Raw genomic sequence first — 16,224 nt, forward strand, 5'->3', positions numbered from 1 at the left:
AGCCTGGAGAAGAGGAGGCTCAGGGGAGACCTCATTGCTCTCTGTAACTACCTGAAGGGAGGTGGTAGTGAGCTGGGGGTTGATCTCTTCTCTCATGTAACTGGTGATAGAACAGAGAGAATGGCTTCAAGCTGTGCCGGGGAGATTTAGGCTGGATGTTAGGAAATACTGCTTTTCTGAAAGTGGTCATGCAGTGGAATGGGCTGCCCAGGGAGGTGGTGGAGTCACCAACCCTGGAGGTGTTCAAGGAACGTTTGGTTTTTGTTGAGGGACATGGTTTAGTGAGAACTGTTGGTGATAGGTGGATGGTTGGACTGGATGATCTTGAAGGTCTTTTCCAACCTTGGTGATTCTGTGATTTCTCCTCTTTCACACTTGCCCCATTGAAGGGCTAGGTGATTGGGTTTTTTGTTGAAAACTGGTGCCACAAAGGCCCAGTAACTGTTTGATGTTGTCTTCAGAACATATTGCTTGGTCAGTCTGATCAGATGATGATGTTTGCTTATTTTTATTTGCTACACATAGCAAATCCAGTACTTTCTTCTCTTCTTTTTTTGAGTGGTGGGCTTATATTGGTCTGATTTCCTTTTTGGTAGCATTAGCCACGTGTTTTGACCAAGGAACTGTGTAATTATAGCTATTTTTAGTATTGATTTTTCTGTGGGAGTCCTCTTCAGCGGTAGTAGTGCACCAGCTCTTCCATTCCACAGTGACTTGCATTTTCAGCAGTTGACACTGATGAATCAGTTGTACTTTGTTTCATTTTTAGCTCTGAACTTTCCAAAAAGTTATGCATTGCTAGTTAGAATAATTTTTGGCTTTTCTGTGCTTGGTCCTTCTCATACCACAGCCATAGCACTTTGTTTTCCCACATACTCTCCACTATTTGGCTTTAACTTTGCAAGTAAAAATGAGCAGTTTGTCATATATTGTATTTGTTTCAGGTGGTGATCCTCATTTTTTTTTTTTTTATTAAACATTTCTAGAGTTCTTTTAGCCTCTTCTCTCTGTGAAGGTAAATGATTTATAAATCATTCAGACTCAAACACATTAGTCAGTTGTCTCATTATTGGATTTCAGCTCATTTAAAGGCTAGAGGGGAGTACTCATCTCAAAATATTCTGTTAAATCTATGTAATACTATAATAAGTACTGAATGGATGTGGGTGGTGAGATGTGTTCATAGCATGGTGTTGTTCAGAGGGCAGTGGCATTGTTAGCTGAGAATCAGTCAGCAGGTGGTGATTGCATTATGATTGTATATATTGATATTGCTGCGTATTTGTTTCCAGTTTCCTTTTCTGTTTTGGTAAATAGTTTTTATCTCAACCCATGAGTTCTATTTGGTTTCAAATTCTCTCCCTCATCCCACCTGGAGAACGTGAGCAAATAACCTGTGTGGTGCTGTGCTTTTGCTGGGTTAACCCATAGCACCCAACCTGGAACACAAATTACTGAGATAAAGTCAGATTTGACCAGAACATGATTTTAAAAATATATATATAGTTAAAAGTGTTTTAATAGTTTTAATAGCTTATGGTTATAATGTTATTTTTGTTATGTTTTTGGAGATCTGTCAGAGCTTTTTCATGGAGCCACACTACTTACTATGTGTTAACCCAGCTGCCCTGTTTACAATCTCCAGAGGCTGGGTTAAGGATATCGTTTTCTTACATGCTGTAACACTGGACAGAAAACTAATCTAGCACTTGTATTTGATATTGCAGTCCTCTTCATTCTTTGGGAAACATTCATAATTTCACTCTTTACTTTGTTTCCTTGGGGAGCCAGACTTTGTGGGAGACAAGCAGGAAAGCTCAAACCAGCACATTATTATTGCTATGCTTACTGAATGTGTTTTAGTTTTTGTTTAAACAACTATTTACAGCTGTCCCTAAGGGGTCTGCCTGAGGCTGGAAAGGTATGAGTGGCATGGAATGTGGGACGGTATGAGAAGGTACCTAGAATAAGGGGCACCCTTAGTATTTTGAATACCTTGCCTAGTCTCTCAGAAGATCCTTCAGTTGTGGAGCTGCTAAGAGTAGAACAGCCAATGCCAGTCATTACCACAATGGCGTGCCTGTGGCAATACCAACCAACTGGGACTCCCTGATTCTCATCCATCAGCTGATCTGTCAACTGGAAAGCCAAGGAGTAATTAGCAAGACTGACTCACCATTCAGTAGTCCTGTAAGGCCAGTGCAGTAGTTCAGCGGAGAGTAGAGGCTAACAAGTGGACTATTTCACACCACTGCTAAGTGCAATTGTACCAGACATGCTAGATATGCCAGGATCAACTGGAGTCAAAGGCAGCCAAGTGGTATGTCACCACTGATATCGCCAGTGCATTTTTCTCAGTCTCTCTGGCAGCAAGAGTGCAGTAACAGTTTGCTTTTACTTGGAGGGGCATTCATTACATCTGGAATTGGCTGCCACAGGAGTGGAAACAGCCCTACCATTTGTCATGGGCTTATTCAGCACTGGTACAGGGGAAAGCTCATGAACATCTACCATATATTGATGACATCATTGTGTGGGGCAACACAACAGAGGAGGTTTTTGGGAAATGGAAGAAAATAATTTGAACCCTTCTGGAAGCCAGTTTTGCTGTAAAGCAGAGTAAGGTGGGATGAAGGAACCAGCTCAGGAGATTGGGTTCTTAGGAATGAAATGGCAAGGTGGATATCATCAGATCCACATGGATGTGATCAGTAAAATAACTGCCATGTCTCCATCAGCTAGCAAAAAGGAAAAACAAGCTTTGTGTTGTGAATTTCAGGAGAATGCATATTCCAGATCACAGTCTGATTGAGTAATCTAGAGGAAGAATGATTTTCCATGGGATCTGAGCAAGAACCACAAGACTGGTGTGCTATTAAAACTGTTCTGGCTGGAACCAGGACACCACAGTAATTACATACGGCCTACAGAATGCAGGATGCTTTAAGTGGGAAGAAAATGGTTCTAACAATTATAGTTGGAAGAAATTCTCAGCTTGTGTATCTCTTCAGTGCTTTCTGACAACATGACTAAAATAACTTTTTGGACCCAGTTTTAGTATTACATACATAATGATATTGTTTGTTTTGGTTGGGAACTAATGCAGTTTACATTACAGAATATTCAATTGCTAATTTTTATAGGCATCTTCTGGTAACCTGCAGTAATATGTAACTAATTCTTGTGTTCCTGAGGTTTAGATTTTTGGCTTAAAATAAGCAATTACAAAGGACATAGTGCCTTTTCACTATCATGTAGCCTATGTTCTGAGGGCATATGGATATGTTATTTCCTACTGGGCTTTTGCCCGTTTCCACTATAAGCATTCACTAAAGTCACTGGTAGGTGTTAGATGATGGTTAATTGCTTTATAGTTATTTGAATAGTTTACCATATTCAGATCTTTTGGTAACAGTGCCAATGCACCCCTCAAAGCTCTTTGTTACGTTTTAACAAGAAGTTGCATTGCAATTCTAAGAAACATAGATATGATTGGGAAATACATTTCTTTTTTATTTAAAATTAATACATTCCTTTACACTTGAGGCAGATAACATGTTACCATCCTATACCATTGCTGCTCAAACAAAAAAAGCCCTTCTTCAGATTTGTCCATTTTATTTCTCTGTGCATTACATTCATTCTTCTTTGTTTTAGTTTTTCAATGCAATCTCTGCAGTAAAGTTTTGTTCTGGAGTCCTAACAGATTGCTTAGGTTTCTGTTTGTTTGTTTGTTCCCCTCTCTGTGTAAAACAATTTTTTCAGTTGCTGTGGGGTGAAAAGGTGCAGGTAACAGCAGCAGGGTAGAAATGAAAGCTGCAGAAAATACACTTCTCTTTTTCATTTCTAGTGTACTTGAAAGGATTTGAACAATGAGAATTGCTAAGACAACAAAGCACATTTAGTAAGAGTGCCACAGGTTTCACTGGGTAAAAGTGCAGTAAAACATTGCCTGCCTTAAAAGCTCACTCAGCAAATGTACCTAAATTTCCTGAGCAGAAGGTACTTGGGCTTCACTGTTGGGTGCTGTTCCGCAGCTCCCTTGTTTTGCCAGCTAGTTTTAGTGCACAGCCCTACAAAAGGTTGTTCCTCACTTGACTTGTTTAGTCATCGGTCTTTAAAATGTTTGAATTTATCTGGGATGTCAGTAATTGTGGTTGGTTTAGGGGTTGTGTTTGTTTTTATCTGTGTTGCAAATAGCATTACAATTTAAGTTGGGAAGCAGACTAGCTGCTAAGAGACAAATCATTTGACATGTAGGAAGAAGGGACTTGTAGAAGAAAGGGACACATGGAATGGGTTTCTTTTCTTTGTGCATCTCTCTCATAGCATTGTACATTTTTATTAATGAGAGGGATTTCAAAGGCAAAGTTCTGTTGACCAAACCAGTTTGTTTGAATTATCCATGTTTCTGTTGCATTAATTTTATTCCAGCCCTTACAAGCTTCACAGAACTAATAACACATCTATTCTCCACTGCTGGAGTGAGTAGGGCTGCCGTAATTTTGCTGTTGTAACTCACAGTCTTGATCTCTCATCTTGAAAATTAGGGTTTTTTTTTGTATGCCTACTTGCACTGAAGTATTTTGATCTCAATCTCATGTTTGTGTTTATTTTCCTCTTTCAAATTATTAACTGATTGATTCCAAGTGAAACTTTAGCAGTTGGAACTTGCAATAAGGACATGGATACTTGCTCTGATGACTGATTTTTTCATAATCTCTCAGGTGTGGGATAAATGCATATATGCAGAGAAACTTATATGTGCTTCTGATTGCTAACACAAAATTGTATCCCCTTTGCTATTTTGTGGTGATACTTACTGATATGTACTTTGCTGGTTTTTTTTTATAAGAGGAATAGGTTTTAACATGGTCATACCATTAAATATTAACCAAGAAGCAAGTCTTTTCCAAGTGATAACTAGAGCAATTTTTAAAATGTAGAGTATAAGTTAAATAAGTCAATATTAAATTATTTTAATGAAGTTTAATGCTGAAATCCACACAATTAAAAAATCAATTACACGTGCTTAAAAATAATCACAAAAATTGAGTTAAAGAATAAAAACTTTTTTAGAGTCATAAAAGCAGCTTTGCTAAGCAGATGAGAGAATAATTTTCAGTGCCAATTAACCTCTTTTTATTATGACAGGCAAAGAAACCTTTATTCCCAGGAATATATATATTGTTTATATTCATTTTTTGTGTGTATACAGAAATACTTAATGGGTAGAATTCCACTGAAAACATAACAGGTACGTCATATTTGTAGGAGTCTTTGACATTTCACTTACAGTACTCAAGTTTTAGGGCAGCAATGAAATTTTAGTGTCTTTGTTTTAAAGTAAAGTAACTTTAAAAGAAAAGGAGGAGCTGAAATGTCAGAGACTTCAGCTATAACACAAACTTATGCATACTGCCTTCTTCATCCGGAAGAATACATTTGATCTGCAGAGGGAAAAAGACAGTAGGAAAAAAAAGTGAAAAAGTCATGCCTTGCGCTGGAGGGAATTATGTGGAAAAAATGCATGGGATGTCAGGAATTCTCATGTCTTAACTCTAGCATGGAAATGAATGAAACAGAGTCTACAAGTCTTTCACAGAATGGTTTGGGTTGCAAAGGACTTTTAAGATCAAGTTCCAACCCCCTTGGCATAGGCAGGGACACCTCCCACTAGACCAGGTTTCTTACCAAATATAGAGGAAGCACTTCCCTAAGCAAATTGGTCTCCTGAGCAAAGAAATACTATGCTTCCTAGCTAGACTTGTCTAATAACTAACAACAAAAGGGGAAGGGTACTCCACAAACTTAAATCGTTTTCATCCTTCCTTGGTAAATGCAGAGAGGTAGGGACTCCTGGTACTTGCAAATTTATGCCCATCTTTACTATTGTTTTCTCAGATATTTGTGTCTACTCCCCATTTTAGGGGAAAAGTAATTTAATTATAGCCCCCCTCTTAAAATACCAATAATTTGAAAAGAATCAGACTGTCTTTATTTGTAGCGCTGCAACTCTGCCAAGTTTAGCACCAAGCACTGCAGAAGGTCATAATGGAGAATGGCTTCTACAGTAGGCTGTAAACTCCCTTGGGCAGTCCAAAAGGTATTGTACAAAATATATCCAGTAATAGCACCCCTATTTAATTTAGATAGGATTTTGGTTTGAGTTGAAACCAAGGAGATTAGCAGATTCCCCTGATGTATGATTGGTCGTGCTCCATACCCCTTGCAGGAAAGGAAATTCTCAGTTTTAATCTGATCGTTGAGAAGTTTCCTCTTACCACAGGCTATTTTCCTCATTTTTACGTTGCAACTCTTATGAGGTTATCATTTATTGTACCCATTCACAAGGCCCAGTTTTCTGATTTTGAAGTATTTGAAGTATTTTACGTATAATGAATAAAATGAGTGCAGTATTCACCTCAGTGAAGCTATTGTGGAAATGGAAATGGTGGATATAGAATGGAGGCTGCAATCCACAGGAACATTCTTACAGGGGGGGAAAAAAAAAGTCCAGATTCTGTGGCAGAGGTACAGATTCGTTTTGGAACTGTGGTTGTGGCTTTGCAGTCAAATACTCAGGGTGTATCCACAGAAGGGAACTTTTCTCTTCAAGGTTCATTCAAGGACACGGCAGAGAATTCCCATTAAGACTGAAAGCAGCAGTTAACTGAGAATCCAATTGTTCCCAGGATTTGCTAATTTGTGTATGATACCATCAGTCCAGATGGGTTTCCTTTGTCCAGCTTGTTGAAAAGTAACTGCCTATAGGTTAGGACAAAAGGCAGAAATTCTAAATAATGTTTTCACATAGGCATCCCAGGTCTGAAAGAAACTTCTGTTATCTAAGCCCATCCTCATTCCATGAGACTGCTTTGCAGATCTTGGTGTTGATTCAGTCTGATGGTTTGCACTTGGGTGAAATCCATCATGGTCACTGGGAAACAACTGTAGTGTGGGCATGTGGTTAAAGAATGGGCTGGAGGGTGAAAAAGGGCAGTGGTTTCTATCTCACAGTGAGTAAGCAAAAGGAAGGAGGAAGAACCAGCAAAATGGAGGTGGGTTTTCGCTGAGCTGTTCCTGGGAGGATCATGAAACAGATCCTTCTGGACAACATGCTTGATCATTTGAGGAATGAGTCCCTTCCAACCTGGGCCATTCTGTGATTCTTGAGATGCAAATGGTGTTTTTTAGATAGTGTTGTAAGTCAGAATACAGCCTGCTTTTGTGCATGGGGTGTCAAGAGTTGGTAAAGGCTAGAGGGAAACAGTCTTAACAAGGGAGATTTCAGTGAGAATTATATTTAGTGAAAGTAATTCATATCTCTAGAGATACTTCATTTTCTTTTGAACCATGCTTGTTCGCAATAACTGTAAATAAGAGAATTTGATTTTACGTTCACATTAAGTTGTGCAATAAAACAGTAAAATATACATTGTAGGTAAGTGGTAATGCGCAATTACAGTACTGAGTCATAGTCACATGTTAGTTTACACTGGTCATGTTTTATATATGGGTGTAAGCTATTTGCTTGCTTGTGTCATGTGGCTGTCCAGGGGAACCAGCACTTGTGAGCCTATGTGATATAAATTCTTTATGTTTTGTAGTGGCATCCTGACTGCAAGGGCAGTGGGCCTGAGCCTGTTTTCTACAGTATGGATAAACTACTCCACAGCTCCATTCTAAGCTATAGTTTGCCTTATCCTCGTAGTTCTTAATATTTATTGTATCCTTGTAGTTGAAATATTAGAAGATTAAAAAAAACCCATACTTGATACGAATTTCTTTTTAATGTTCCAGATTGTAGGGCAAGGGAGAGCATCTTGCATGGCAATTCTTCTCTCATTATTTCAGTGTTATCACTTTTCTGTGCAGATAGATCAGTGGTTTATTGAAACTTATTTTGTAACTTTGGGGCTCAATTCCATAACTGAATGGCTTGTGTGAGGAAATACCTACTCTTTTCTACAATGATATCTGCCAGGCAGTATATTTTTATTAAACTGGAAGGAAATGTATTGCTGTTCTCACTAGATTTCCTTCTCAAATTATTCTCAGTTGTCCCATCCTCTTTTTCCACAACCTCCCTCCCTCTGCCTGGACAGCCATCACTTGCTGCAAGATGAGGCAGCTGAAGGAACTGATGAAGTTGAAATCCAACCCAACGCACCCCACAGAAATGTTTTGCTTGTTCCTCTTGTTAAATTAATCTGAACTTTGTGGGTTCTTCTTGGCATATCTTCCTTTGTTTCTGTCAGTTTATTATTCTTTTTTTGCTACTTAGTCATAAGTTGTTATTTCTCCCTGGGTAATGAGCACACAGTAGGAAAGCACTAACACTTTCTCCTGGATATTCTGCTGTAATTGAACTATATTTAACGTTCTTCATCAGTTTGGGTTGGGATTCCATTTGTCGTAAGAGTGGGAAAGAAGAGGGAAACTGGAATTGATTTTACTTTTGGAAGCCTTTGTGGAATTGTTCAGCAAATGTATCAAGGGTGAGGTATCTGGGAGCCCTTATGCCCTGTTTGTGAGCTAGGCACAAAGACCCATGACAAATGATTATTTCTAGTTCGGTGGGCTCTGTGCAGGGTAGAAATAGAGCTGTGAAGGGAAAACAAGTTTTTTTGTTTTTGTGTAAACTAGATTGATATTTAGGTACCAGTGAGTAACTCGGGATCATAGGGGAAGAGCAATTTCCATGGGTTACAATGAGACTCATAGGAGATCCTGAACTTGGTAGCTAAACTGCATGTTAATCAGTCAGCATGAAAGTCCAGCCCGCAGACAGATGTGCAACAGACCTCTTTTGTCTTGTAGTAGGAATGAACTTTGGCAGTGCATTCAGAGCATTGGTCATCTGATCTGAGCCAGTGTATGATCATGCTGCTTCTTGCTCTTAGTCTCTTACCTGGTTTAAAAGAAACCAAGGGGGGAAAAAAAAGGAAGAAACACTCCACCACATACATTCTCTTTGAAATTTCAGTAAATGTATCATTTTGTTTAAGAATTAATGAAAAAAGTGAAACAGTCCCACTGCAGCATTTTTGTTAATTATAATGATTTGAGAGCACACCTTCAGGATAAATTCCTTTGAGATCTCAATAGCATTTTAACTGAGCTGTTGGGGAAAATATCTGTAATATCTTCTGTGATTTAGCTGTGTTTGAAGATTCATATATTGCAGTGATTAAAAATATTGATATATTCATAAATCACCAATATAGTGATGTGTAGATAACAGAATAGAAAGCTATATACAACATCTATGTGCAGAGTTAATCGCTGACCTGCCAGCAAATTATTACTGGCAACATGGATATGGCAACATATTCTGAGATCAAATGAAGATGTGGTTTTGTATAACTCTTGTATAACAGAAACTGTTAAGTCTTATCGTACAGTAACCCCTAAATCTTAGTTCTTGCTAGGTAGAAAACCAGAAATGAATACTAACTTCCACCTTTTGGCATCAGTTGAAACTTGATGCATGTTTAGTAATGGTATGAAACTGCAAAATATTGGTAAAATATGTGGCTGGCAATGAGGGTACTGTTGGAAGGAAACAAAATTTCTCTGCAGTATCCAGTGTGGTTCTCTTGAGCATTGCTTTGGATCCCCAGTGGCTTTTAATCAGAAGGGAATTTCTAAAACTTCACTAAGTGAAAGCAATCTCCTATACAGAAATGTACTGCAGAGATTTGAAGCTGTTTGTTTTGGGTTGGGTTTGGGTTTTGTTGGTTTGGTTTATTTTTTTTAATATTGTAACTCAAATTATATTGATACAAATTTTATTACTCAAAGTACCTTCCAAGTTTGCCACTCTTTAAACAAACAGGTCTTAGAAGTATTTCACTTGCTATGGTACATTTCCCACTGAAAACTGCCACACTTGTATCTTTTTCTTTTTTCCTTTTTCTTTTTCTTCCTGTTTTCTTTTTTTTTTTTTTTTTTTTCCTTCAGTAAGCGGTCTCACCATGTTCAAGACTTTTAGATCTGTAACCTGTTGTATGTACGATATAGTTACTGTAAGTCCTGTTTTCTAACAGCATGCTCATTTCCCCACTAATATTTTAATTGACTTTGTAACTCACAGTACATCTCACTTTCTTATTTTTGGTCTAATTTTCCTTTTATCATTTAAAAATAATTTGTTTAGCATCTGTTAACTATGAGAACTTTAGAGTTTTTTACTTTGCATTTCTAATACCGTTCTTTATCTGTTTTAGCATCTCCCTGTATTCTTCCCAGTGTTCTTTACTTCCTATTTTCTTGTAAGTATAGCATATTCTATTTTTACCCTCAGTTCCTATTGACCTGTTTAACTATGTGAAGTTAATTGAAGCTTCATCTCACTCCTGAAGAAAATAACACAATTGCTATATAAGTTCAGTTCAATTTCTACATCCCCTCCTTATGAGTGAGGTGTCTCAATGTTTGTCTAAAAAAGTATTTAACTCAATATTTTTTTACATAACACATTTATCTAAAATTGCACAGCTTTCATCTTGGTAGAAGTTTCAATTCTATTTGACAATACCATCATATTTCTATTTTATTTATTTTGTTCTGTTTAGAGGTCGGCATCTGCTTTGAACAGATGCGTCCCTGTCAGGTTTTAGGAAACAACAACTCATGTAACTGCTCCGACACTTCATCTCATCTATGATATGTTCTAAATGGTTTCCAAATCTAAAAGTTTGCTGACAGTGAAGCTAGTAATGTACTGGTCCCAGCATTTTTTTGTGTACACCATCTCTGGTTTTCTTAATAGCAATTCTTCTGCCTTTTCTGTAGTGACCACCTCTGATATTTTTGGCTTCTTAATGGGTTGTTTCCTAAGGCAAGATTCAGCATTTTAAGCTTCTGCTATATATAAAGATGTTCAGTGCTCTTCGCCCATGTACTGTCTCTGAGTAAATTAAAGTCTGAGTACAGTGACAATATACAGGAGTCAACTTGTAGATTTTTTTTTTTAACCACGGTCAAACCAGTATGACTCCTATGTAAAGATGTATTCTTAACTCTGTTTGCAAATAGTCAAGTAAACCTTGCTTTCCTGTTGCCTACTACATAAGCTACAAAAAACTCTCTGAGGCTGCTGCATACTTCAGTTGTAAGGATCTGATATGATAAAGTTTGATCTTGTTTTTGCTTCCCTTCCTCTTAGCACAGTGGATAATACTTGCCGTGTCCCACTGTCTGAGATGGATCTTAACTGGTTTGTCTTTTTTTTTTTTTTTTTTTCCCTAAACCACATTGTTAGTTTTTCTGGGCCACATTTATAACTTCCTAATTTCCTGAGAGTTTCTTCAACATCTCAACCACCTAATATTAGTCTTAGTTATCTTTTAGTTGCTCATTTTGTAATGGTTAGCTTTTAGTTGTTATCATTTTGTAATGGTGTTGCTGAAATGGTATGTTAAACACCATAGTGTTATATTTCATTGCTTCCTTAGCTGTCTGTTCTATCTAGCAGTTGGTACTACTTTTTTGGACATATATAACTTCTGGAAAGGGGAAAAAAACAGTAATTTATTCAAGATTTTTACCGTAGCTTTCAGGGATTGGGGCCATCTGTAACTGTGGTAATCCTGGCTTCTATACAGACATGTTCTTTAGCTTGAGGGAAACTACTTGACCAGCTCTGCACCACATTCATGAAAGCCTCAACAATGAAAGACAAGCTGATTTCTTTCTTCAGCAGCATAAAGAGAATACACCCAAAATCTGCTCACTTATGTTTGATGCATCCTGTTATATAGGGGCAGCTGACTGTCTTCCATTCTTCCTAGCTTCTGGCTGAAATTAGAGCATTGCCCTTTCTGTTTGCTGCTTTCAGCTTTAGTTATTGTCCCGTGGCTTACCCTGGGCATGTTGTTTGGTTTCCTTATTCACCACTATACTCTCAATTTCTAAACGTGATGAAAGTATGTTCTTATGATGGGTCTTTCTCCAAAACATACAGCTGTGTTCAAGATATTGGCTACCTCTGCAAATCCCCAAACCTGGAGATTCACACCATATTTCTGGGGTCAAGTTGCAGGCTGAATGATACAAATACTTCCTGTTTTCTACCACAAAGGAAGCATTACTTTTGGAGCAGCCCATGTTACGTTATGTTGGCCCGCAGATGTTTGTGGTATGTCAGTAGAGGCTGAACTTTCCTACCATCATTCCTTTATGTTCTGTTGCTGTATGACAGATGGCAGCAGACAGGTAGTCTGACAAAATGGTGTCTAATATGGAAGTGTGTATGAACCAAAGGGGTATCAGTGAATGCCTCCATGCAGAGAAAAATGGCACCCTCTGACATTCATTGATACTTGCTGGATGTTTCTGGAGACCAACAAGTGGAAATGAATACAGTGAGATGGTAGGTAGGTTTCAGCAGTGGTAACAGCAATGGTGGATCAGCTCCACTGGTGCAGATTTTTAGGAGCATGGTATGCAGGCTCTTGCTTATCACTGGCAAAAATGCATAGCTAATGGTGGTGACTGTTAAAAATAGTGTTCTGTAGCTGAGAATTTGCTCTATCAGATAGTGTTCCTGTGCCCTTTGTATCTGTAGTAGTTTCCTTGGAAAGAAGTATGAGGCATTACTTTTGGAGCACCCTATGTAGTTGCCTAATTCCTTGAGTGGAAGAATACTGCCCAAGTTCTCCTCATGTGATCCATACGTGAGCTCCATGCCTAATGCTCTCATGAGTCTGTTACTGTTGACTTTATGGCTTCCTCTTCCTTTTTGTTTGCTTTTGGTTTCAGGTTTAAGTTTGTTTTTCTTTTAGTATGGGAAGTATAAAGAATCCATGAGTTCTCTACTTCAGAGATGTCCTCACACACCCACTGGTATTGCTAAAGACAAACACAAAATCAAATTCAGCTTGAGAACACAGGCTGCATTTACTGTTCTCCTTTCCATCATAACTTAAGCTGTTTGGGATTAATTCCTCTCAAATAACACAAAAGGACAAAATCGACAAGGCAACATGCTGTTCTGAATCATTTTTTTAGTTCAGTGCTTTGGAATATTCAGCACCTGTGTATGAGATGCCTTTAATCATCCTTTATTTAATGTGGGCTTAGTTTCCCTGAATACTGGGAAAACTTGGGGATAGGTTGCCTTTGGAACAGCTTGTGTCTTTAGATGTGGTGTAAATAACGGTTATGTGCTTTGCCTAAAGGCAGGATCTTTAACAGATCTTCTTGGCTCAAATCCTTGATTCTTCAGTGGAGACTACTTTCCTCTGGGAACTTCTGCATAAGAAATAACCTGTTTGGCACATGTGTTTCTGAATGCATGTTCATTCACAGAGTCATGGAGTATCCTGAGTTGGAAGGGGCCCACAGGGGTTATTGAGCCCAGCTCTTGTCTGCACACAGGACCACCCAAAATCCAAACTGTATGTCTGAGAGCACTGTCCAAACACTCCTTGAACTCTGGCACTTGGGGCCGTGCCCACTGCCCTGTGCAGCCCGTTCCATGCCCACCGCCCTCTGCTGCAGACCCTTTCCCTGACCCCAGCTGCCCTCCCCTGACGCAGCTCCATGCCGTTCCCTCAGCCCTGTTGCTGTCACACACAGCAGAGCTCAGCGCTGCCCCTCCGCTCCCCGTGAGGAGCTGCAGCCACCATCAGGCCTCCCCTCGGCTCCTCTGCTCAGGGCTGAACAAACCCAGGGACCTCAGCTGCTCCTCATACACTTTGCCCTCCAGGCCCTTTCCCATCTTCCAGCCCTCCTTTGATGCTCTCTAATAATTATGACCTTACGTCCATCAGAGGACTTGAGCTATGTTGCACACTGCCAAGACCTCTGATCTTTTCACCTATACTTTCTATTTTCCTCCCCAGTGTCTCTGCCCAGCTCTGCTTTTTGCTCTGCAGCCGTTCAAGCAGCAGAAGTACTCATGGAGCTAGTAGTCATCTCGCTTTAGCACAACACCCAGCCCTGCAGCACTTAAGATTTTTTTCCTATAATGTACCCCAAGAAGTCAAATGAAGCTTCCTCCTTTACGCTTTCCCAGACAGTTATTTCTGCCAAAGTCAGTAATTTCTGATAAGGGCACACTGCTGCAGAACAAATTGTCACCCAGTGTTTTCTGGTGCAGATAACCCATAAGGTGTAAGGTCTAGCTGGCCATATTGCACAATGGCTTGCTGCTGTGTACAGGCAGGTGGCCCTTGTGCATCAAGCTAGTTCAGCCTCAGGTAAACTACTGACACTTCTTAATGAACCTGTTGGTTACTGGCCCACAGGAGGTCAAGACATCTGCTGTTAATGACAGACCTCAGGCAGTGAGTGGAAAGATAAACATACCTCCTTAAGGGAGATATGTAAAAACAGAGATGCTTCTTCACTGCTGGGATTGCTCGCTCTAGGTACTCTGATTTGAAAGCTGTTATTTTTCTGTAAAGCCAAATACGTACGTATCAGCGTGCTAAACCTCTGACAGTCCTCTGGCCCTCTTTGCCTGGTACATTTCTCCATCAGAAAGCCAAACGTTTATGTGAGTGGTTGTGAATGGAGTTCTTGCAAACTGGTATTAAAAAGCTGCATTTATGTTAGAAAAATGAAATGTGAATACTTATGACATGTTGTTTTCAAAAAGAAGGCAAATGAAAATATTCAGCCAACGTAGTATTGCTATACTTGCCTATTCAAATATCCTTAAGTTAGCAGAATGTGCTAGGAAGTTCTGGTGTCCTTACAAGAATGATGTCATGTGTACAGAGCATGTATATATTCATGTCTATACAGGAAACTGCCTGGGATGTCTTGGCAGAATCTATTCTAAGCTAGCCTTACATTAGGGCACTCTTATTCCACATGAAGAGAGCCTTTTTTTAGATCACTTTGGGAATTGGATTTAATTGCAGTGAAGTGTTCTTAATATAGAATGTGTTCACCTCAGGAGTTACTGTGAAATAGCTGGGTATGCTTCAAGTTTTAAACCTTAGCCTATTTTGTGGTAGCTTTCCTCCTATAGATGAGCCCCGAGAGATGTCCTTACTTAACTCTCAAGTTTGAGAGCATTTTGAATGAATGCTCTGGTATCATAACCTGCAGCTCTGAGAATATTGAAGAACAAGATAGCAGAAGGCTCTTTTCATAAAATGTTCCCAGTGCTAAGTGGCCTCAAAAAGGAGTTGGTAACCTGCAAATGGCTTTTTCTCATTTGTATTTATTCATAAGGAGTAGAAATACAAATGACTCTTTCCTTCCCTCATCAAATATTTTGCTGCATGCTGCTATGACTTATGGCTGGGATTTGTTGAGTGGAGTTGTATCAGAAGGACTTGAGCATTTTTTTTCCTTTTTATTCTTTCAACCATCTTAAATAATAGCTAGAATGATGGGAATGGTCATGTTGTCTTTTCTCTTTGTCAGTAGTATTGTGACTAGATTCAATGGAAGAAAAATCACTGCTGAATGAAAGAGTAATGGAAGGGAAGAAGGGAGCAATCCTGATTTGTCTAGCTGTCAAGATAAAGGAGAAGAAGAATTTACGCATCTGATGAGTGTTTATTTCATCTGATGTATATGTGTATATATACATATGTAAAATAAGGATGGAGATGTATTTGGACAGCCTTTTGCAGTGAAGAGGAGGGCCTACCCCCCACCTTGCTGTAACACAGCAAAAATAAAGTTTACTTAATATCTTATTCACAAAAATGCATAGCTCCTTCTCAAAGATTGTAAAATTTGATCAGACTTTAAGAGCTTTGTCGCCAGCCAGATTACATTAATAATATTATCCCTGTTTTTACAGGGGTTGCCCTAACAAATGTCAGGACTAGTGTTTTGTTGTTTACATCTTTAAGTATGTAAACTTTCAATTATTTGTACTTAGATGACTAAAGAAACCTTTTTAACTTGAGAACGGAGAAATGCTGTTTTCTTTCCTAATGACTGCCTGCTTTCAGAAGAATTTTAGTTGCATTTTTGGTTGAAATTAAAAAATTTCTATTGATCTACATGCTTACTCTCTGAGGAAGAAAGACATTCAAAAACAAACTGCCTAGCCTATAAACTACTAAAATAAAACGCAACCAGGAACACTGTCACATTCTAAGTGATATTGTTGTAAACTTGTAAATATATTTGATGCTGTAGGAAAGAAAAGAAACAGAAAAATATCTACGATGAACACCAGGATGCCATTTGACCTTCTTGTCCACAAGAGTACACTGTTGTCTCATAGTTAATCTGTTGTCCACC

The 16,224-nt window shown here is 38.8% G+C and overlaps 1 protein-coding gene across 5 annotated transcripts in view; it reads left to right on the forward strand.

Annotated features, from left to right (window-relative positions):
• The window catches only part of CDYL (chromodomain Y like), a 104,748-nt gene that overhangs the window by 70,758 nt on the left and 17,766 nt on the right, over nucleotides 1-16,224 (forward strand). For 2 of the 5 annotated variants that reach the window (XM_052697569.1, XM_052697571.1), the window contains exon 3: nucleotides 10,233-10,277. The exons of the other annotated variants lie outside the window; for them this stretch is intronic. In XM_052697569.1, the coding sequence (XP_052553529.1) occupies nucleotides 10,233-10,277 (45 nt within the window). The remainder of the gene's footprint in view (nucleotides 1-10,232; nucleotides 10,278-16,224) is intronic. 5 annotated transcript variants of the gene reach the window in all.

The sequence above is a fragment of the Tympanuchus pallidicinctus genome, unplaced genomic scaffold (genome assembly GCF_026119805.1).
Source record: "Tympanuchus pallidicinctus isolate F22 unplaced genomic scaffold, pur_lepc_1.0 scaffold31, whole genome shotgun sequence".
Classification (NCBI taxonomy): domain Eukaryota; kingdom Metazoa; phylum Chordata; class Aves; order Galliformes; family Phasianidae; genus Tympanuchus; species Tympanuchus pallidicinctus.